Source organism: Manacus vitellinus, unplaced genomic scaffold (assembly GCF_001715985.3).
Source record: "Manacus vitellinus isolate BGI_N305 unplaced genomic scaffold, ASM171598v3 scaffold_14_pilon, whole genome shotgun sequence".
Lineage (NCBI taxonomy): Eukaryota > Metazoa > Chordata > Aves > Passeriformes > Pipridae > Manacus > Manacus vitellinus.
Genome location: NW_021939063.1, coordinates 9045572 through 9068844, shown reverse-complemented (window position 1 = coordinate 9068844; position 23273 = coordinate 9045572). Strand labels below are relative to the sequence as shown.

The window sequence follows — 23273 nt, the reverse complement described above, 5'->3', positions numbered from 1 at the left end:
AAGGACTGAAGCTGAGTTAAGGGCTTTTATAGTCCAATCTGTCACAGAAACTCCATACCTTTTTCACTGCTCTTGACATGTGATGTGGCTCAGATGTTTTACCCAAGCTGTCAGGTCGAGCAACAGCCCTCTGAAATGAAATACCCCACTGGACCAGGGAGACTAGGGAATGGATTAGCAACTTTTTGATAAATATGTGATAAATGCCCATTTTCCCTTAATTTATGTATGGATCCACTGAAGACGTGGATAGTAGATGTTGTTTAACCAGGTATTACCTTCCCAGCTGATGAGATCCACTGAGGCCATTCAAGGGCCAGTGTCCAAAGGCAGTCAGTGAGTTATGGTGTTCAGGCTTTGTATCAGGGCTGATGTGAGAAGCAAGAAGATGAGATATTCCCGAAAGCACAATTTTAGCTCTGGATGTGGATACCCCAGGGCATGAGGGGAACCCACCATAAGTGTGGCAGGCTCTGTCCGTACATGGTGCAAATGCACCATCCACCTCAGCTTGGCTATACCAGGAACAAGAAGAGTTTCAGCTTTGCAAGGTGGCAACTGCAATGAGGCAGCTCTGACCCCTGGAAAAGGGGATTAGAAGCAATGACAAATAGTTTTGCGTCAGGACCTGTGTTCCCCTGTATCCCATGTTGTCTACAGATACCAACTGCCTGCAGGGTGGTTAACAGGACAGCCTGACACCGGTGTGACATCACCACATCACCTCCTCTCCATCACAGGACTCTTTCTATAGGTCCCTATGATAGCACATATCTGGCTGCTGGGTGAGGGGCTGAAGCTCAGTAGTCCAGGGGCAAGAAGCAGTTTGTCTGTCTGCTACATCGTCAGGGATCTTCTGCCTGGTCACTGCATGCTTCCATGGACAACCATGCTGGAAACACCCAGCCTTTGCTTTCAGCACAGAGCATTTGCCTCCCACTTGGGGTGTTGATGGAACAGTCCAATGTATTTTCTGCCTGAGCGTGGAACTGCCTAAATAGCCACTTTCAAACAGGGTTGAAATGCAGTTTAAAGATGCTTGTGAAGAACAGTTGCACCTGCCTGTGCTGCACTGGTATGAGCACACAGGTGTTGGTTTTTCTAATAGCACAGGTGTGCTGCTGGGACACACAGCCTCAGCCAGGCTTGACTCACACACTGGTGCAATACCAGTGACCCTTGGGAAAGCCATTATGGTCATCTGGGTTGTATTCAGTAATACACAAGTTGTCCCTTTTAGTTACCATGCCAGGTTTCCAGGAGGTTCTCCGCAGCTGCAGCTGCCCTCTTGTCACCTTGTGCATGGCAAGCCTGCCTCCAGGAAGAAGCAGGGGTCCCCCAAGCCTCCACAGACTTCCCTGGCTTAAATATTCACTGTGTCCCTAGAGTTAACCAAGAGTTAGCTGGTGGTTAGAGTGCACCCATGGTCTGGGGTGGGGGAAAGAACATCATTATCTCTGCATCCACTTGTGTGAGTACTTCTTCAGTGAATACTGCACTTTTTCCACAGTGATTCCCTCCTGGGCTGGGAAAACCTTTTCTGTGCCTTCTACTGGAGCAAGTGTTAATAACCATAAGTAGCCCCGACGATGTGGCTGTGAACGTGCACCATGTACAGAGATGTCAGTGCACCATGTACAGAGATGTCAGCGGGTGTGTGTTAGCACTGGCCTTGGTAGGATCCCTGTTGAGTTTTGGCAGAAGCTACGCTGCTTTCTCATCCCCTGTCACTGTTGATGTTCTTCTCAGGTTTTCCTTGACTTTAATGAATTCTGGTGCATGGTCTTCCTGCTTCTCCTGCTCTTTCTCCAGCTGTAAGAAAGAAGAGTCACTATGCATATGAAAGGACAAAAGGACATCAGATGCATTAAAACAGAGGGCTTCATTATTGATGGGTTCAGTTATTATTGCCCAAAGTTGAATGAGTGTGTAGTGCACATGTTGGGGCTCTCTTTTTCCAAATTATCACAGCAGACCTATATTCACCCTTAGTCTCTTTTTGTGTCCTGCTGAAACATTAATTTCTTTTCTTTTTCCTCTAGGGAGGAACATCTCCATCACAAAAGCAGGGGAGGGGTTCACTTCAGACATGGCTTGGGGGAGGGAGGAGGAGGTTTTAATCCTTCCCAGCAAAGGAGGCCTGTGAGCCTGGGAAAAGCTCTCAGCAGTTGTTACTATCTAAGGCAGGGTAAATCATTGTACTGCCTCACTTTTATGTGCAAAGTCTTTATGGATCTGCCCCTAAACCACCTTGTTTCATATTCCTGGTTCTTCTCTGAGAGTGCCAGACTTTGGTTTTCAAGTGATCACGGCTTGACTGACATTATTATTGTGTTGTTAATTAAATAAACTGGTTTCATCCATTTGCAGTGCAAATACTGGCAAGCAGGTCAGAGTGACTTTACTTTCAGTGGTGATGAGTCTGCTCCCTGATTGCACTGGTTTGGGTGAGAGGGCAGGCGTGGAGCACCTGGGGCCTGGCTGTGCTGCTGGAAGTGCACAGTGAATATTGCCTTCCCCAGGCATACTTTTGGCCAGGGTACATGTCAGGAACTGCACCCAAAAGCAGCCTCTCACACTACACCTCAGGGTTCCGAGCACCCCTTTAGTGGATGTCACAATGGCTTCCATGCTATTTAGGCTGCTTCAAACTGGAAAACACACCCCAGGGACACTGTGTGGGACCCAGAGGAGATCCAGGGCTAGTGGTGTGTGACAGGGGTTCTGGGTGGGGTGGTACAAATGTGGTGGATCCCACTGCAAGGATGAGGGTGCTGCAGCTGCTTGGGGCAGCAGTGAAGGATGTACTGTGGCTCCTGGTTTTATGGAGGGGTAGCAGCACTATACCTTGGGTTGAGCCTCAGCCAACCCATCTCCCCAGTGCCTTGTGTTGGGTGGTTAGGATAACCCAGAAATGGCTGAAAGCTCAGTTCTACCTGATCCAGCCTCTGGTGCCTCTTTAATAGCTCTTTTTCAAAAGGAGACTGCAATTTCTTTGCCTCTTCCTCTTCCTTTTTCTGTTTGATGAGCAGATCTCGCCTTCGGTGTTCAAGCACCCGCTGCAGCTCTGGCTTGCTGTCCACGCCCAAACCTCTGTGAATAAAATGCAGATAAATCAGGGTCAGAGTGCCTACACCCTGGGGAGTGACCAAATTGCCAGCCTGGCAACCCCAAAACTGTTCTCTTTCCTAAATGGAAACATGGGAGACCTGGTCCACGAACCAGCCCTGGTCCACAGATCCATCCACAAGGTTTGGGGGTGTTACAACACTGCAGGGATGGTGCCTTGGGCTGCCTGTCTGGGGTGGGCACAGTTTGCTGTCCCTGTATGGCGTGTGCGGTGCTGGAAGTTCTGTGGATCCCATTGCACGGGGGCACTACAGCTTTCTGTGTCAGGTGTGGAAATGGGACCTTCCATTGGCTCCCGCTGTTGCTGGTTTTAGTGGTGTCAGGTACGGATTCAGCTGCGTTGAAGACGTTTGAAATAATGACGATTTTTTTCCCACCAGCAGGGGTAGTCATTGGTCTGCAGTAATTGTCCTGGCAGCTCCTTTCCTCCCCGCGCATCCTGTCTGAAGCTTTGCTTCGTCTGAAGCCTTGCTTCGGAGCTGAGGGCTGGCAATGCCCCCATTGACATGGATAGTTTGAGTCAAGAGGCCAAAATTAAATGTCCTTTTCTCCTGGAAGCTGGAGGGTTTGGTGATTGCGCAGGTGCCTGGCTCCCCTTTGTTGCCTGAAGCATCTCAGGTGAATCCCTGTCCTGTGAGGGGTGGAATCATGGAAAAGGAGACATAGCAAGGCCATGCAGGCAGGGCATAAATACGTGGTAAAGAGATGGTAGAAATTCTCTGAACAAGTTTCAGAAACATCACACTTTGGATATTGCCATGGCTGAATTTAGACACTCAGATTTACCTCCTGCAGCTGACCCTGGCCACCTTCCCACTGTCTTCTTCCCCACTGGAAGCGTGTGAGTAATTGTGGATGGTGTTTGGTATTCCTGTGGGTGAAGGTCTATTTTGAGCCGAGGAGGGACCTCCCCATGCCTGTGCTAAGGGCTTGCCCAGGGCATGGCAGGTTGGGAAGTGCTATTAATGCAAAACTCCTTCTCAGCACTGGGGGGGTCTCTGTTCACCAAAGGCTGGTTGGTTTTGGCTAAGGTCGTTTGAAAGCAGAGACATCAAACCTTGTGGGCTGCGGATTTCTGGGCAGGGTGGCAGGTACTGAGGTGGTACAAGAAACTGAACTGGCAGGCAGGAGAAAGAAACACTCTCCAGATGCAGCAAACCAAACCTCTGTTCTATCATAATGTGGCTGGGGATCAGTGCCAGGTTTAATAATACTTCTGACTGTAATTTCTTTTGCTTTATGACAGGACAAACTTCACAGCAACATCAGTGAAGGCAGTCCTAGCCTTGGCCCCAGAGCTTTCATGATGGTTTTTCAAGGCAGGAACAACTTGGATGCTGCAAAATTGCTTTTCCCAAGACTTGAGAGAAGGCAAACCTGCCTTGGCTTGCTGGAGACACACCATGCAATGTTGCTTGTGGATTTGTTACTATTCTTTGATTTAATCAGCCGGTGTTGTTAGTGCCCAGAGGTGTTGACTAAGATAAGGATTTTGTTACACAAGCTGCTGATTTGAGTTGCTTCTCCCCGCTGCTTGAGGGGAAAAAACCAACCAAAGCAGAAACAGGAGCAAGTCATAGACCCTTTTCTCTCTCTTTCTTCCCTCTCTCCCTCTTCAGTAACATGTATCAGGAAGCAAAACTGGTGGATTTGAGAGTGACAGGAAACCAACAACGATGGGTTGTTGTTTCCAGTACGGTTTGTTTCACATACTTGCTGAAAAATAGCTGGGAGGTCAGAGCCAAACCAGTTTTAAACTGAGGCATGAGGGGGGTCAGGGTGTGCAGGATGGCTGCAGTGGAGCTGCCTCCTGCCAGTACCTGATGGCACATGTGGATGTAACAGTGGCAGGCAGAGAACTGGAATAATAAAGAGAGATGATGTACTTTGTGTTTGCCAGTGTGAAGTCCAGCTCAGTCTGATGCCATGGGATCTGCTGCCATTCACCTCTGTGGCTTCTGTTGCAGGGATTTCCTGTTTCTTTGTTCCATCATGGGTAGACTGTATCAATGTTCTTTGAGATCAAAGCCAATGCTGGTGGGTGACCCTTTAAACTGAGAAGTATCACTAGGGAGGAGATGGTCACTCTCAAGCCAGAGAGTTTTAAAAATATCTGGCTGGTATAGTTACCTCTGCCTTGATGCCAGAGAATGGTCCCTGTAATTCTTCTGATTCTGGGAAAATCAAATCAAACCCAAGCTCAGCCAGTGCCAGTATTGATTAATGCACCCCACTGGCAGGCTTGATTGTTCCCTGAATTAATATACGTGTCTGGTTCTCGAGATGACTGCAGTTCTTCAGAACAGAGGCTGTGCTCCTTTTAATTAGGCGGCCAAAGAGCTCTCGAGTCAGGGTATTTCAGGGCATTCGAAAAATGTCAATATAAAGCCAGCAGATTTCTTGCTGTGCTTAAAAGCCTCTGAGCTGAATATGATTTTATTGCACTGATGTTCAGACAGTTGCTGTAAAGGAATAATATGGTCGTAGGTTCTCAGTCCTTGGTGTGATTTTCCCGATGTTGTATCTGCACCCCCAAAAATTTAAGTTGCAGTGGTGGGGTAGGAAGTCAGGAATATGAATTCTAGCCTGTTTTTACCCACTTGTTATTTAGGGAATCAGTGATTAGCCTTCTCCTTATACAGATGATCTCACCCCAGTGCTCCCCCAGCTTTCAATGGCTCGTTCCAACCTGCACTTCTTCCTGCCTCTGGATTGACCTTCAAGCACACAGGAGTGATGTACATTGCTGAGGACTTTGCAAGTCAGTGGTGGAGACAGAATAACCAGAAAACCTTCATGTAACACCAAGAGTGGGGCTCTCTAGGGATGCCTTGCCTCTTCCAGTGCCTGTGGCTCTGAAAAGTGCCAGCTGATGCTTCAGCGTGGCAGAGCAGGGGCTTTCTCTTCTGCTTTTGTTTTAAAAGAAACTGTCACATCCGAGAAAAGAGGAAAGGTCTACGGCAAGTTTTATGTTTACAAGTGAAGGGATTTATCGTGCCCTGTGCACCTGTGCCTCAGCTCCTGAGCTCCGATGGCTCAGCACCTCTTGGACTGTTCCAGTGGCGGGCTGTTACCTCATCTTACCTTTTGTGGTTCATCAGCAGCTCTCTGTGCAGCTCTTGATGGCTCTTCGAGGCTTTTACAGGATTTAGGAGCTTTTTAGGTTTGATGAGGTCTGGGTTTCCATCTATGTAATCTGGGTGAGTCAGGATATTCCCACCATCTGGTCGCTCCCGTTGTATTTCAGTGTACATCGATGCTGGAAGAAAAGAGAGGTGTTTGTGTGAGAAGTCTCACCCTGCTTGGTGTGGGAACCCACTGGAGCTCTCCTCCCCTGGGCAAGACAGAGGAGAAGAAATGGTGCCTGTCCCAGCTGCTTGACACCGTGTCAGTGTCTGAGTGCACGTGCCTTCGTGTGCTGGTGCGGGTTTTTTAGAGGTTTTAAAAAATGTTCCCTTTGTGTTGTTGATAAGACACATATTAATTAGATCACTAAAATTACTTGCCAGCCACTCGCTTCAGTGGCTGCAGCATTTAGTGCCAAGGATTAATTAATGCAAGATAGGTCTGACTAAAACTGGAAGCAGCCACGGATGTGGACTGTGCTGAGCTGCTGCTTTGGGTGTCCTGGCTGCCGCTGTCAGTCCCTTGACACAAGGGGATGCTGTGGGATTTGAAGGGTTTCTGAAACACTGGCTTGAGGAAGTGCTGCTGCATCTGAAACCTCTTGACAAGGAAAGATTTTGCTGATATCCTGCTGACCAGGATCGAGCCCCGTGCCAAGAAAAGCACCATTCGCCCAGGCAGTCTGGGATCACGCTGTAATAATTTGTATGTTGGATGTAAGAACAAGAGCCTCCTGTTTTGGAAGGGATGGCAGCTTGGATTTCAGGCAAACCACAGGACATGCTCACTGTTGGTGTTTTCCAAGTGCTTTACATTTTCTCTTTACAAAAAACCCTATACAAAGTGAGTGCAAAGCACAAGTTATAAGACAAACTACATGTGGTGGGCTGTGTCTTTAAATGCAGAGCACAGTAGATCTGCCTCCAATTATTCAGTGTACGGTCTAATCAGGGGCTCAGAAAGAGCAATTTATTCCTGACTATTCACTTGAACAATTTGGAAGTTTACCAGTAAGAACAAAAAGTCCCAGGAAAAGGGTGTAGGCAGCTTTAGGTCTTTAAATGTCTCATTATTAAAGTATTTTTTGGGGCCTAGGATGAAGTTATATGGGTTGATGGAGCTGCAAGGAAAACAGTTGTTCAGTAATGCTGCCTCTTTCTCTTATTTCAATCTCATATATAAAAGGAATAAAACCTTTTTAAAAGAGAAATCAATAAAAAAAGGCAAGAGAAAGCAGACTAGGTCATTCTTTCATAGTCAGTTAAGTACTTATTAAATGTGAAGTGGATTGCAATCAAATGGGATTGTGTAAGGAATAATACTGCTGAAGAAATGATTCAATATCAAACAACTTCTCATTGTGGCCAGTGCCCTACTGCTTTGGGAACAAAAGAAAACAAATCAGAGCTCATTACAGGAGTGTAATTGGGGTGAATAGTTCGGTACATATTTAAAGTGCCCCTGGAAGCTGGAATCGGTGATTTTTTTGTATCAAATTATTTTCCTCTAGGGTCACACATCACTGCTGGCAGAAGGGAAGGTGGCATGATTTGATGTTTGGTGGCAAGTGCCAGGCTGACTGAAACCCCTGCAGGGCCGGACTCCTCAGGCTGAAATTGGGGGCTCAGCGTTGCCTTCCAGAGAGATGCACAGACTGAAGAACAGCCAAGGGTTAAGGCAGCACAATTTCATGGCTAATTCTTGTTAGATGAAAACCAGGTTTTGAACAATGAGAAAAACATATCAGATTTTCACTGGGATAAAATTGCTTTGTTTTTTTTTCTTGTACTTCTCCCCTTTTTTTTCTTTCTTTTTTCACAGAAGAAGAGGCAGTCAAAAGACAAGGAAGGAAGGTACAAAAGCACAGGTTTGTTTTGGCATGAATGAGACGGTTGAGCTCCTGTTTCAAATGGCAAAGCTATGTCTTCATTCTTCAAACAAAAAGTCTCTCCATGGAGTAACTTAAATAAAATGCCAGGTGTTTTTAATGGAAACACTGTTTTTGGACAGCTATACTAATGGACTAACCTCAATGCCACTGTGTCATCCCACTGCCCTTTCTGGCTGTTCCTGTGCTGTCGTTTAGTCCAGAGCTGCCTCCAGTGACACAGATGCCCACCTTGGCTTGTGTGCTGAGTACCAAATCCTGACACATGTCAGGAGAAGGGCTGGGGCATATCCATCTTGGATTTGTCCATCTTAAATCCGCCTGTTGTGCTTTGCTAGGGGATAATGCAGCAAGCAGCAAGCGTGGAAGGATTACACAACCAACCAAGCCTGAAGGACCAGCCTGGATGCTGTAAATGTCTGAAACTCAAGTGACTTTGGTATTGTTTTCTGGACTGAGTAGCTCTCATGTCCTATGCCAGCTCTTGGGGCACTGGGGCAGCACTTTTACTTATAAAGTACTGTTTTTCCCCTGCCTCCATGAATGGAGTTTGGGTTTCATTTTGCAACTCAGGAGTGGGAGTCCCTTCTCCCCCAAGATCCAGATCCTGAGTGATTCACTTGGGGTAGGCTGTCCCCATATCCACATAGGTCTAACACTCAGCAGTGTACAACCCCATGGCACAGTGTCATCCAGCCCTTCAGTCTGATCTTGTGATGTTTTTCCCAGACACCCAGGATGATCAGAGAAGGGCCCCCCTTCCATCTTGAGGGACCCTCTGCTTATGCAGCATTTGGGGGGAGCACTCTGGAGGTTTTGAAGGGGCTAATGGGGTTATTTTGAGGCTGCAGCAGTCTAATGTTGCGTGGCTGAGGCTTGCAAAGAAGCAGCAATTTATCAGTCTATTTATTGAAGGCAGATGGGGAACTTTGCACTGAAACTAGTACAAATTAAGAAAAAAACTAGGAAGGGAGGAGTGGGAGGAACTGAAATGGACTGGAAGCACTTCTGGCCAGGCGCTGTTAAACCAGCATGCAAAAGTCCTCACCAGGAGTGCAATTTGCCTGAACAATACTGCAGGGGCCAGGACACAGCAGGTAGCTCTATGCTTGGTTTTCATTTTGCTAGATGTGCCTAGGGGTGTGCAGACACCCACCTTGAGGTTTGGCTTCCAGTGGGTGTCTGTACTGATGCCCTGGGGACAAAGTCAAAGTCCTGACTGGGACTGGAAGGAGCCTCGAACCTCTAGCATTTTAAACCTTCAGAAGCCCTCAATTTGGAACAATTCAAGGAAAGTCTTTCTTTGCGTTGAGCAGAAAAACAAAAATGAGAATATAAAGATATTGGTGTACCCGAAACACAGCTTGGGGTTGTGCTGGGAGTAAGGACAGGGCATCCTTTTTCCTGCAGGTTGGCAAATAGGGACCCAGTGCAAAACGTTTCTCAGGGAGTAGATCTATCATCTTCAAGACCTGATGTAATTCTTGTCCATGTAAGGGGAGACAGACTGCTATCATGCTGCTTTTTGTCATTATTTATGGTGCTGGAGGTGTAAATCAAGCCAGGTCTCTGCAGTGGATTTACAGCAGGGTGTCTCTTTTTGCATGATTCAGATGTAGATCAATGAGCAAGGCTCTGCTCTGGCACCTCCCTGGCCACCATCATAAATCAGCAAAAGATGTTGGACATTTTTATATTGTTCTTGGCAAGATATAACCAAAAAAATACATGTGAATGTTAATATCTTCTGCTGTACTCAGAAAGACAGTGTGACCTTTGAAATAGGTCTGCTTTGGAGTGTTGCTTATAAAAAGTAGCTCTGTTTTCTTCGACACATTCAGTCTTTTGCTTACTTTTAGATATTTTCTCTCCCCTCATTTCTAGAAGCCCGAGGCTTTCTAAGAAGGTGTGTTTCCAGTTTCTTTTCTGTTAGTAAAAAGCAAGACTGGTGGGATGAGGATGCCAGGGACCCTGGCAGAAACTTAGGCTTCACATGTGGGGTTATCTCCTCTCTCAACTGTATCTGTGAAATGAGCTCCCAGTCTTGATTAGTTTTCTAGGAGACCCCATAGGGAATTTTCAGCATCTTTGACATGGCCCAGAGACCAGCCACCTTCCTGCCCCAGGGTGTGGGACTGGCTGGAGGACAAAACCAACATTTTAATATCTTGGTCTGTTCTGACCTAAAGCAAAGCCCAAATTCCTGCTCAGACTGCCTGGAAATGCTTATAAATCCCCCAATTCCTGGGAGAGTTGCACTAAAATCATCAGTCTGAAATCCTGGGGCAAATTGTTTTCACTTGTGATTATGCTCAGCCCTAATCTTTTTGAGGAAAGGGATACCAGGCAGCTTTGGTGCAACATTAAATGCCTTTGAATTTTGCAAATATATATTAAATATACTCTACTAGGGGCATAACACGAGATGTGTTGCTCCGGGTGCTGAGTGACTTTTGTGCGGCCCAGGGCAAGGAGAAAGGTTTTAGCCTGCTCCTGGAAAGGAGGAGGAAGAGGAGGAGGAGGAGAAGTGGAGGGCTGGCTCATGCCCAGGGTTTGGCCTGGCCGGAGCTGAGCCACATTTCCCTTTGCAGCTGCTGCTTTTTGGTTTTCCCTCACTTGGAGGAGATGCCCTTCACAGAGCATTTATTTAGGATTAAGCAACTTGTCTCTCAGTGGTGGGTTGCCCTCTGCATCAGGACCGTGTGCTGCTCCTTGCGCTGCGTCTGGCAGCCTGCTCTACTGTCCAGTTGGAATGGAAATAATCCCCAGGAATGTTAAGAGGATTAACAGTCCTGGAAAGGGCAGGTAACCTGAGGGGTGCAGCTCTGCTTACGGCTGTCTACATGGCTACAGCTGTTCTTTACAAGGGGAAAACCTTCAGAGGCTGGAAACAAAATTAATCCATAGATGTTGGGTTTAGGAAGCTGCACCTGTGTAGAAGAATGGATGGTACAGCAGGACACCAGCTGCTTTTTGCAGGTTTTCATGTGAAATGCCTTCTCTCCCTGACTTTTGTTTTGCCAAGCTCTCCTTGACATCCTGCCTCCTGTGACACAGTCTGCACATCCCTCCACACTTGTCCATACCACATGCATCCTTAACCTGCAAAGCTCTCAATGCTGCCTTTTGCAGCATAGGTCAGTGTTCAGCTTTGACTGAAATCTAGAAAGCAAACATAGCTCACAGTGGTTTATTTCTGCTGTCTGTGTAATTTGAGAAGTGATTTTCCAATTAGAGCATCTTAGGAGAGGTTTGCCAGTAGGGCCAGATGATGACCAAACTGCTCTTGTCAAAAATATTGTATGGGCATCCCTTTCTGGGCAGAGAATGGGCTTCTGTGAAATGCCACCCCCATAAAAACAGTCAGAAGGCATTATTTTGGGAATGGGATCCATACTCAGAGGACATTGCCATCTGTGATTCTGGGAGACCCTGTTACTTGGTAGAAGGAATCAGACTGGGCAAAAACCTCAGGGACATCCAGGGTCAGAGCCCTGGGTCTGGGTTTGTAAAACCAGTGACCCAAGAGACTGCTTCGTGGGCAGAAATGATCACTTAAAACTGTGGTTACAGGGAAGAACTTCTGGTTTTCTGGATTCCTGGGATTTATTAATGAATGTGTCTTTTTTAAAGGACCAAGAGATTAATGAAGTGCTGCTGAAAGCAGCTGGTCATACATGTCCTGCAAGTCAGGTGGCTGCAAAACCAACACATCAGGACGGGTCAGCAGAGCGAGTTTAAAGCTATTTACACAAGTAGCCTGAGCCTGGGAAATAATGTGAGTTTCTGACACATTTAAAAGTTAACAAACTCGTAACTGCAGTTCATGGGGAGGAAACCTTCCCTTTTCTGGGCTACAGATCCTGATAGCATCGGCTCCCTGAGGAGCCTTCCTGTCCCCGCAGTGAGGGTGCCATCCCTCACAGCCCTCTTGGGAAGGCTGAGAGGAATGGGACCTGTCCTCACTCCTTGCAGTGGTTTGCATGTGCAGGTGGAGGTGTGGGGGATCTTTAAACTGGCCTCTATTACTTTTAGGCACTAGCACATTTCTACCTGTTAACCAGACGTTCACTTCTTTTTCACTTTAGGGTATGTCAATGTGTTTGTCAATGCATTTCAAACGCCTGAAGTGGAGCCAGACTTTGGCTCTACGCCTTTTCCTGTGAGAGTGTAATGTCAGACAAGGTCATGCTGTATGTTAAGTCCTACAAAGAATGAAGCTGAAAGTTTGTCTTTTGTTTTGGATTCTTCAATTGATGACATTTCCTAATTTGCATGACTTTTCTAGTGTTAGTTAATTGTATTTGAGAAACACAGAATAGCTGGGTTGGCAACGTGGGGTAGGGAAAGAATTGCATGTTGGTCTCTGAAAGCCCCAAAGCTCTGTGTGTTGAAAGCATCTTTCAGGTGTTTATCTGTGTGGTCGGTGGGTTCAGGGCATAGTGAGGCACCCAGGTGCCAGCTTGGGTGAGTCAGATGTGGGTGCTGCACAATGGGGAGGCTCACAATGCCTGGACACCCTTTGGTGGGTGAGTCACTGCAGCTGAGCCCACAAAATATGCCCTATCACCCCAGCTAGTCCATGTGCTGCTGTTACACAGCTGATCCCAGAACAAAATACCTGTAATTCACATTATCTTAATGACTACTGTGGCTTACTGCTCTGGTGATGGATGATGATGATGAGGTTAATAGTGGTTATGATGATGATAATAATAATAATAATAATGATAATAATAATAATAATAATGTGAGCCTAAAGATTGACAGATGCTAACCACTACCTTCCCTGGGTGAGATGGCACCAGCTCCCATCCTCACCGTGATTTTCCTCTGCTCCTGCCGTGTCGGCAGCTCAGGAGCACCTCATACCGATGGACCTGGCACACTCCCCCCTGCTTGTCACCAGGCGACCGCATCACCGATAAATGATACGTGTGCTCTGGGAAGGAGGCAAAGAGCCTTTGTCTGCTTTTAATCTATAGTTTTAAATAATTAAGCAAGGCTAATTCTGGTATTTATAATGCAACAGGGTGAGTGTAACTCGATGTGGCCGCCGTGGGAAGCAGTTCCCAGCTATCGGGTGGCTGCCTCGGGGCAGCAGGCGCGCACAGCCCGGGTCCCCTCGCCTTCACTCAGCCCTGACGGTCAGGAATAAACCCCATGAGGTCACGGGGTCAGAAAGGGAGAGAAAACCCTAATGGAAATGTAAAACAGGGCTGGGGGAACACATCCCTGCAGCTCCCAGCACCGCTGCCACATGTCAACACTGTTCCTACCTCTGCCTCTCTTCTGAGTGCATGCTGGGGATGAGGCCCCTCACCAGTATAGCCCATGTTGTTCACCAGTACAGTCTGAGCTTCCCACCAGTACAGCCAGTGTTCTCCCACTATTTTAGCCACTCTCCCCAGTTCAACCCCAGTTCCCTGAGTCCTGCTTACCCTTGCAGAGTCTCGTGCCAGCACCGCAGACCCCAGGGCCGAGGCCCCCCAGTTACACCAGCACCAGAGGGCACAGAGTGGGCACTGGGCTCAGCCCGGGCTGCCCATGTGTCACCACCTGCAGTCACCCCAAGGGTAAAGAACTCTGGATGTCATGGTTACTGAGCTTTGCACTCATGCACGTGTATTTGGAAGAGAGAAATCTCATCACGTTTGAGGCTTGCTGGGCTCTCTGGGGTGTGGAAGTTACTGACTGGAAATGCTTGTGCTGTCAGGCAGCAGCAAGTGCCCCTTTGCTGTCAGGTTGGTTAATCATTTCATTTAATTACCTTGGACTGTGATAAGCAAAGATAGAAAGGCTCAGATCTCACTCTGTTAGCAATCACCAAGACATCGCATGCCTTTTACAAGCGGCATGTGAAGCACTTGTTCAGTTTTGTTGGGCAGTGGCAGATGCTCAGCAGTCCTTCTTGACAATCATAAACTTACTTTCAATCTCTCATCAAATATTTGCTCTGTGCATTTGCCTGCCTATGTCAGATATGCACACCAATCAGTAATGAATACTTCAAGGTAGTTCAAAGGTATTTCGTTAAATACAGAGAAAATCCTCCCACGATGATTTGCAGGCATTGTAGTAGCCCCCTGTCCAGCCCAATGCCTCTCCAAGAAGAGGGTTTGAATTGCAGCATGGGTTTACAAAGGGAATTTCTTGCAGGATATGTTTGGAAAGGCAGAAGCAAAAGGTGCAGCTTCTCAAACAGCTACTGAAGTATTAAAGTAACATGATATCTCAAATAAAATTAAAACAGAGTCCCAAGTCACCTGTGCATAAACATGTATGCAGTGCAGAGCAATCCCATAGGGCTCAGCAGCCCATCCCACAGGAGGGAGCAGCAGAGAAGTGGGGATCCCCCGGGGTAGTTCGGGGGGCCCTGAGCTTACCTGATTTCCGCAGCGTGGCCCTGGGAAGCCCAGGGGGCAGGTGCTGCCCCGCGCCCCACGACATGGGGCTGTGGGGGCTGAGGCTGCCGCTGCTGCCTGGCTGCACTCGTGCCTACGTGACTTTTGGCTGGGTCCGACGAAGCTGCCTGGCTACTGCCAGGTGTCTGCAGTGGGAGCCTGGACGGGAGGTCACGTGGAGGTGGCTGCTGCACCGGCGCTCCCTCCTTGCTGCTCTTGCCACCTCACAAGGACCCCACTGAGGGCTGGAGCTCAGCTGGCAGCAGCCGGTGGCCTTGCTCACTCCTCAGTGCTGGTCCCAGAGGTCCCTCTGCAAACTTGTTCCCTTTGCTCTTTGTTGCCAGATGATGTTTTCCCAGGACGGATGAACAAGCGAATCACTCCTTCTCCCCAAAGCAAACAGCTCTGTGTGTGCCCAGGCACTCAAGCCGCCCGCTCGGCACAGCCGCTGCTGCTGGTGGAGAGGTCGTGTCCCTGCTCCACGGAGGATGATTTCTCCTCAACGTGCCTTAACCACTCTCCTGGAGAAATCAGATCGCCCCAGAGGAAGCCGCACGCCCACTCTCTTTAGCAACCACTGCAACAGCCAAGCCGGCACCAGGGCAACCGCTCGAGTTATCGTGATTATTCCCTGGCTTGTTGCAACACCCTGTCATCAACCAACTGCTGCACGGCCCAGGGGAGCAGCTGCTGCACCCCAGGGGTAGGGGCTGCAAGAGGGAGAAGCAGCCCCTACACGGGGTCATGGGTATCCTGGTGGCATCAGAGCTGTGTGATGCCACATCATCGCTGCCCCAGGTCTCTTCCAGCTGAGATGCAGCCCTTGCTTGAATTGGGCTTCTTGTTCCCATCCTTGCTGTGGCTGGAGGTACCATGTTGGCTGTGAATTGCCACAGCCTGGGAAACCAGAGACTGCAAAGCTGGAGGAGGAGAAGCAACCACCTCAGCAACTCCTTTTGGCTCTTAGGTGGATGCTGTGGTCCAGTTCTGCCCAGGTTGCCCAGTGCCAATCTGCAGATGCCCAATGTCCCAGTCCCAGGAGGGTCAGGGATGGAGCACAACCAGAGGAAGGCATAAGGATAGCTGGGGGGGCACTGCTGAGGTGCCCAGGCATCTTCACACACCATGGCACCCATGGTCTGTCTCAGCTGTGTCCTGACCTGACACTCCCGGCCCCATGAAAGACTGGAGAAAGAGGCCAGGCTGCCAATGGACCACAGGGGTGCTCTTTTACTCATTTTCACATCTTTTACTCATTTTCACATCTCCACAATTTGCTCCTCTCCATGTCCCAGCATTTCTCCCCATTCCAGCCATGTTTCTCAGCAAGGGTCTCAGCAGCACCAGGTGTGAGCAGAAGCCCCAGTCCCTCCCAGTTCACCTCCAAAGCTCTTTGTGGGGCAGCACAGGCTGCTGGCACTCACCTGAACCATCACTCCCTGGCTTCTTGCTCCCACTTGGACTCTTGGACTGAAGGGAATACTCTTTCTGGAAGAAAAGACAAGAGAGGAGTGGGAAAAGACTGTACAGATATTGCTGTATTACAGGAGATGAAACATAGGAGGCATTGCTGGTCCTTTGCTACTAAAGACTAAAAAAATTATTATTCTTTTTAACCTCCTGACCAGGAGCTGTTAAATTTAATTGACATGGGGCATTAGATGCAGGAGACAAGAGGCAGGCTGGTCCACATTCTACTGTGTGTGGTGTGTGTCCCTGTGCTTGTGTGAGCACAATCATCCAGACCCGTCCAGCCATGGGTTAAACAAGGGCAGGGTTTGGCAGACCCCATGCAGCTTTTGCCTCTAAACCAAACCTGTGGTGAAGGAGAGGCTTTTAAGTGGGAAGGTTGTGCAGCTTTTCTGCTCAAACTGCAGCCTGCCTCACAGCCCATGTGTGCCTCAAAAGCTTTCTGTGGCCAAGCAGACTCCCGTCATGTCACCTATTGCCCCGTGACCTGGCTGCTCGTTGCACACTCCAACAATACCATTTGGTACTTTGAATGGAAAAAGAAATCTATGCACATCTGTACTACTCCCCTTGGATCATCTTTGAACAGGCTTTGGTTCTGTGAATTCGCTGGAGATGTGTCAAAGGGGGAAAAGAGCATCAATTTAAACCTGCTTTGAGCTCCGAGGTAAGGGTGGTTATTGCTGGTGGATGTGGGAATGGAAACCATCAACACCTGCTTTTGATTGAGTAAAACAAATCAGAAAAAGCCAGCTAAATTTTCTGGATATACTTCTGTCTGATCTGCCCTGGTGCCTGATGAGTTGCACATCTGGGCTCCTCTCTGCAGGAAAGTGAGTTTGTGGGATGTTTAGGACCTGCTGTCCTAAACCAAAGGACTTTCCATGGCAAAGCTCTTTTTCTGGGAGCTCCTTGCTGAACAATTATCTTTACTATTTGAATTAGTTAGTAATCTCACTCTGTGCTCCTGTGTCTTTGGGATTAACAAAAAGCCTTTGTATTGCCCCTGTAGCTCCCTGAAGGTTATTGTGTGAGGGCAGTTGATTGCTGGGTGATATTTATTTGGAGTGGCTCCTGCAGACAAGGAGTTGCGTCAGTCACCAACTGCCCCCATGTTTCTAATGAGTATTGGGAAGAGGAAAGACCACAGCAGGGCCCTTGTTACTGGGGCTGTACATTAGATTGACTTTTAGCTGCTGAGTTACTGTGCTAGTGATTTTGGCTGCTGGCTGTCGTCTCTTTAGCCAGTTGCTGTGGCATCAGGAGCTTTATGGTGTATTAAAACAGCCCAGACATGCCAAGTGAGTGCCCAACACCAATCTTCCAGGGATGTGTAATGCTGATGCAAATACAATGACAGTGAGATAATGCTGCCCCCGGGATGGGCTCGCTGTCTGCCTGACTGAGGGGCCTCTGTGCAACTGTGAGTGACAGAGCAGACAGCTCTGCCTGGTCCTTCCTGCCTGGATCTTTATTAAATCTCTGTGCTCAGCACAGGTTTGGGAGTGCAGCACTGCTACCAGTCAGGCTTCTGGTCTGTAGGCAAAATTTTGGCTCTGCTAAAGTAACCCAGGGCTGGACTTGAAGTAGACATTGTTTTACCTCCTGCTGCAGGGAGGTTCTAGAGGCTGGTTAAACATTTCCTCTGCTGGGTTAATGCTAGATGTTGGCTGAAGTGCTGCTTGTGGTGGTGGGGACTGGCTGGGCAGCCCAGCCTTACCTCCCACCCTGTGTGCCCTGGCTCCCAGCACAAACTCTGTGCAATCCCATTACAACCTAAGAAGTCGTGCTGGTTGCACTGTGGTGGTGACCTTGGTGGTGGCCACGCCAAGGCAGGGGTTGTGTGGGCTGGTCAGAGCTATGCTGGGTCTCTTACTGTGTCACCTCTGTGGTGCAGTGTGTCTGGTGACAACTCCTGCTAATCTCCACTTAAACCATTAGTGTGTTTGCAGAGCAGGACAGCTCCTTGCACCTCCCAGGCTCACAAGGGCAGTTAATGATTGCCCAGATGATGGAGACTTTTGCCTGCTCCCCATGCGACAAAGCAGGGTATGGAACTCTGTCCCCAGAGAGCTGGGCAGAGGAACAGGTACCACAGGAGTCAGAGGGCTAAATTTGTCACAGCACAGAGGGCTCAGATGGGGAGGGTGTTGCAGTAGATGGGCAGAAAATGCCTGCTATTTCTCCAAACCTCCTGTTTCCATGTGAAAATCACTTCTGTGTGCAGTGCAACTGCATCTTGCGAGGAGTAAGAAGTAATAATAAAATCTAGCATCAGATGGTAACACTGTGCCCCTCCGCAGGCGAGCAGGACAGTTCTGGAGTCATTGCTGATGGGAGCAGGTACCACTTCCAATCTGCAGCCAAGATCCTCCTGCGTGGGATCCCCATCCTGCTTTGACCCTGTCAGTGAGGACACCCACCACTTGAGCTGGAATTAGCCTGGTGATTAAATGGGTTAAATGCCACAAAGCAACACAAAGTATAAATAGTAAGTAGTCCCATGTTTTGCTTCTAAGGTAACATAGTAACACTGTTCTGTGTTACTCCCAAACATCCTGGACACCACTATATCCTAGCAGGACTCTTCCTGGCCCTGACTCTGATACACAGCAAAGAGCTCCTGCAGCAAATATCTGGAGGCAGTTTTACAGATGTAGGCTGCTTTTAACTACCAGTTCTAACCACCATCTTCATCCCTGGCTCCCTGCTCAGGGGGTGCAACTTAAAACCAACCACCCTGTGTAAACCATTAATCAGTGTTTGTTACTTGTCCCACGTGTGGGTGCTCTAATATTTACTTGCAGCACAATTGATAGTAATTTTGAACTATGTTTGTGTTCTGATGAAGGCAGGGAAATGAGCCATCAGTGTGGTCAGAGCATGAGCCATGGAAAGGGTGATGAAGATGGCTTCTGGCAGGTTCAGATCAATACAGGTGTCATTAAGGTGCAGCATCAGAGCATCTATATTGTATCTGTAGCCAAAGTCTGAAGAAATGAATTAGGCAAGAAATTTTGGCAATCAGATCATGGTGATAAAGAGGTTTTGAAGTGGGCAAAATGCCACCCAGGCTGAGAACTGATGTGACTCTCCCACAGACCTGGTTTTGGGAAGGAGATGCCATTAGCAGGGGTGGAAGCTGCTCTACCTATTTAGGAGTAGGTGGGCTCAAAGAGCTGCTTTGTCCTTAAGGTGCTGTAGCAGCTGCTGACATCAGTGAACATCAATGAACACATCCATTGATTAAAACAGTGTTTTTGCTTAACCCAGAGGCTTTGAAAGGAGTTGTCATGACCTGGAACAAGGCATTGATGGTTGGCAGATTGAAGCCAGCATTTCTGCGTGTGATGAAGCCACAAAACATGTGATTTAGAGGTTATCCCAATTGTACTCTACCTCTGTTTTCAATTAGCCCCAAATACCCTCTTGCTACTCCTGGTGCTCTGTATAAAAACATCTCTTATATGCTCCTGGATTCTGAGATACCATCTAAGCTGTTGCTCAAATTTCCTGTGTTATTGCTGAATTCTGGTCTATCTGTGCTCATTTGCAGCAGCTGGGACTGATCCAGAGACTTCAATGAAATCATCCACTGGAAGGAACTTTGGAGGATTAGTAAGACTTTTTCCCATCTGTGATGTCAGAGCACAAAAATCTGTCAGCTTGATTGTTTTGCTTCAAAATCCTGCCATGTGAGGTGTTGAGGTTTATTTGATTTGGCAAGCTGGTGCACATGTTTGCCGGGATGACACCGTCTTTTTGTCAAGGAGAAACAGAAAATCACCAGCATGCCACAACGCCTCATACTGCTGCTGATTCCCTGATGGCCTTGGCCAATGAAGTGCTGCAGTTTGGATGAATTTCTGGAATTTCTTGAGGGCTAGGAGAGGCAGTATAACACCCTGCTCCCTCCAGAGCTGGCAGACTAGACCTTGTCTTCCTTGTGGAGGTCACGACATAGCTTCTGTCGGGGCTGTTGTGAGAAACTGCCTGTTCCTCTCTCTTGCAGAGGCAGAGCAATGCTGTTTGGGAGGGTTACTCCCTGATGGGGAGCTTGACTATGCACATTCCTCTCTCCCAGTTCATTATGGGACACTTATTTTGGCAAGTTTCACAATCAGGACTGGCAGGCACCCAGGAGTCAGCGTCCAGGCACATCCCAGCATTCCTGAGCCAGCAGCTATGAAATCTGCTGCCACAGTGCTGCCCTTGTCATGGGAAGGGTCTTGGCAGGGTTCTGAACCACCACAGCATCCAGTACTTGCCTCAGCCCAGCCCCACTGCTCCCTGTCCTGGGTTGCTGGATGCTCAGCCACCCGTGCCCAGCCCCCTGTGCACACCTGCCCTGGGGAGAGCTGGTTTTTCAAGAGAAGCTGTGAGCTTGTATTACTCCTGTTTCCTGGCCACAACCATAGCTGATTTCACTATTGTATTGCAAAGGACTCTAAGAAATATCAAGTTATTGGTGTAACATTTCATTACTGGTCTTTTGACCTCTACAAGTCTGCAGCCTGTCTCAGACTGAAGTGAAGCTGAGGGCAGATGCTTGTGGCCACTCTCACAAGAGCAATCAGCAGCTTCAAGGATTTTTTTTACTACATCAGTTTGTAAATTTAGGTTTACAGAAGGAGAGGGGCTCTCAGTCTGGCTATGGGGCCAGGCTGACATTCCTGCAGCTCCCACATTGCTCTCGGGGAGCACCAGCCAGGTGGCCACTTTGCTGCCTGGTCGAGTAGAAAATTGCAAATGCTTCAAATAGTGCTTAGTGTTATTTTATTCGTGAAGAAAACACAATTTGACACAGATGAGCGCCGTGCTGACCTCTGCCTGTCTTTGTCACCAATGCCACTCCCCTCCCAAATCCCTGTGGCCCCAGAAGGCAAGCACAGCCCTCCTGTGGCCATGAAAGCTGGCAAATCGAGTCCCATTTCACTGACTGTCCAGAAAAAAGGACAAAATAAACTAGAGCAGGGAGGCAGCAGCATGGGAATGGGGGCTTGCTGGAGCTGCCAGCCCCAGGGCAGGGAGCCCCACTGAACTCCCTGCTGCAGCTGAGCAAATGCTGCTCCCCTGCTGCTCCCCAGTGCACGCCCGGGGAGGTGCAATACGACACAGCAAAAAATTTCCTGCAGATTAATGAAAGCAATCAGTGACAGGGCTCAGCCCCATGGCAGCCGTTGCACAAGGTTCATTTGTCAGCATTCAAGCTGACGGCAAAGCCAAACATCCCCCTGCAAAGGGCACGGGGAGGCTCTCGGCACAAACCGGAGCAGCACATCCGTCCATCGGTGTGGTGCCGATGGACCTGCTGTTCTCCTGTGGTGTGAAGGAAGTCCTAACTTGCAGTCCAGTGCATTTTAACCTGGTCCCCTCCACAAAGTATGGAGCCAACAACATCTCTGCATGCCAGGGCAAAGCCAAATTGCTGCCCTGCTCTCTATTGGCAATACCTATATCTCCCACCTCAGTGTTGTCAGCAGCAGGTAAGCTGTTGCTATGGATAAACCATTTTTACCTGTCTCAGGAGCTTATTCTTACCCTGTGCTGGAGTTGTGGTACCACTGATGAAAGTGAAAGACTGCTCCACTGTTTCTGGAGATGGAGGTGACTGCAGAGGAAGAGCATCAGTCACTGGCACAAAAGGGCTCCAGCAGCTTTGAAGTGAATTGTTGTCATGTTGCAGAGAGACCATTAAGACACCCTAAAGTGCCCTGAAGAATGTTGTTTTGCAAAAAGTGAGGCTTTTACCACATGATTAATAGGGACAATATTTATTTCTGGTACAGTGCCATGCTGTCCTAGAGCTACCAGGCTGCAGTAGCATCATCACTCCATTTCACAACTGGGGACCATATGTAAGTGGCCAAGGATAGAGCTGCCATCAGCAATGTGCTCTTCTGACAGCATCTTGCTGAGCTCTTTACCTGCCCAGGGTTACTAGAATAGCTCCTTAGCTTGTAAAAATGGGGTTTGTGAAAAGTAAGGGCAGAAATGCCCCATCAGCCCCAGGCACTTCTGGTAACAAGCTCTCAGGGCAGACTGGTGTGGTCTGTTCCCTGTGAGCAGCATGTGCCACCGGGGTCCTACGCAGAGGAGACCCCAGAGGGAAGAGGACAAAAGGGAGGAGGTTTGGAAGTTATCTGGGATAAGATGTCACCTTCCAGGCTGAAAATGCCACCATGGGCTGCAAATGGAGAAGGCAGCGAAGGAAGAGGTGAAGCATCCCTGTTATTGCAGGGTTCATGAGGAGGCAGCAGATGCCGCTTAAACAAGACCCCCAGGAGCAGAGTGAAGCAGTGAAGCCTTTAATTACTTTAATCCATTTTTATCTGTGGACTGCTGAGCCATCCCAGAACCAGCAGCTGCAGCATTTCCCATGCAATGATCTTGGTCTCCCCATGAGCACATTGTGCACCTCCCTTCAGTTTGAGCCCTCTTCATGGCTCCCTGCAAAAGGCAGCATTGGCCAGTGCCAGATAACCTCTACCCTTGCTCTGGAGGGGCTGGCATCACGCTCCTCTGCGTCCTGCCCTGCACCCTCACCCACAGATCAAACCCCTGTGCCCCAGCTTGTCATGCACAGACTGGTGAGATGTGCTTGGTCGCCTTACTGGCACAGAGGCTGCGTGTCCCTCTCTGAGTGTGCATCCCCACGCTGCTTCAGGGCAGAGTCAGCTGCTGGAGCTGGTGTGGGTACCATGGAGCTGACCTTGCACTGTGCTGAAGGGTGCAGCACATCAGCTGCTGACCCAGCGCAGCTGCAGAAGCAGCAGAGCAGGTTGGGGAAGGCTCACTGTGTCCAAATTAGTTCCCTGTCTGCACTGAGCCCATATGAGCTCTCTCAGGACTGAAATGTCAGCCTTTCTGGAGGTAGAGAGTGGGTTATGTTAGATGTTGGAGGTGGTTTACTAGGCTGTCTGGGTACTCGCGGTGGACGGGTAAGAAATAAAGCCGTGGTCTCATTCCAGGAGCTAGAGCAGCCCCAATATAAAGAATTTGAATTCTGAGGTCTGGGATGCCACAGCATTTTTTTCTACTTTGAAAGCTACAAAAGCCCAGATCAGTATCTCTGCTTAGAGTCCTCACGTCACCACCTGTGGGATTTTAAGGGGTTGAAGAAGAGGAAGGCAAGAGGCAGGTTAAAGTCACCTAAGAGAGCTTCTGTGGAGGTTTTGGGACTAGTCCTGACCCAGCTGTCCCACTCTGAGCTGTGTGCTATGTCAGACAGATGAGAGGACTTACAGGTGTTTGCT

The 23273-nt window shown here is 48.6% G+C and overlaps 1 protein-coding gene across 1 annotated transcript; it reads right to left on the bottom strand.

Annotated features, from left to right (window-relative positions):
- Nucleotides 1-1644: 1644 nt before the first annotated feature.
- On the bottom strand, nt 1645-16031 carry FAM107A (family with sequence similarity 107 member A). Its single transcript, XM_018068753.1, has 4 exons — nt 15972-16031; nt 6214-6388; nt 2937-3093; nt 1645-1812 (listed from the first exon to the last, which is right to left on the bottom strand). Exons 2-4 carry the CDS (start codon nt 6381-6383, stop codon nt 1705-1707), a joined length of 435 nt encoding a protein of 144 aa, XP_017924242.1. The 5' UTR covers nt 6384-6388; nt 15972-16031; the 3' UTR covers nt 1645-1704.
- Between the last annotated feature and the right edge of the window lie 7242 nt (nt 16032-23273).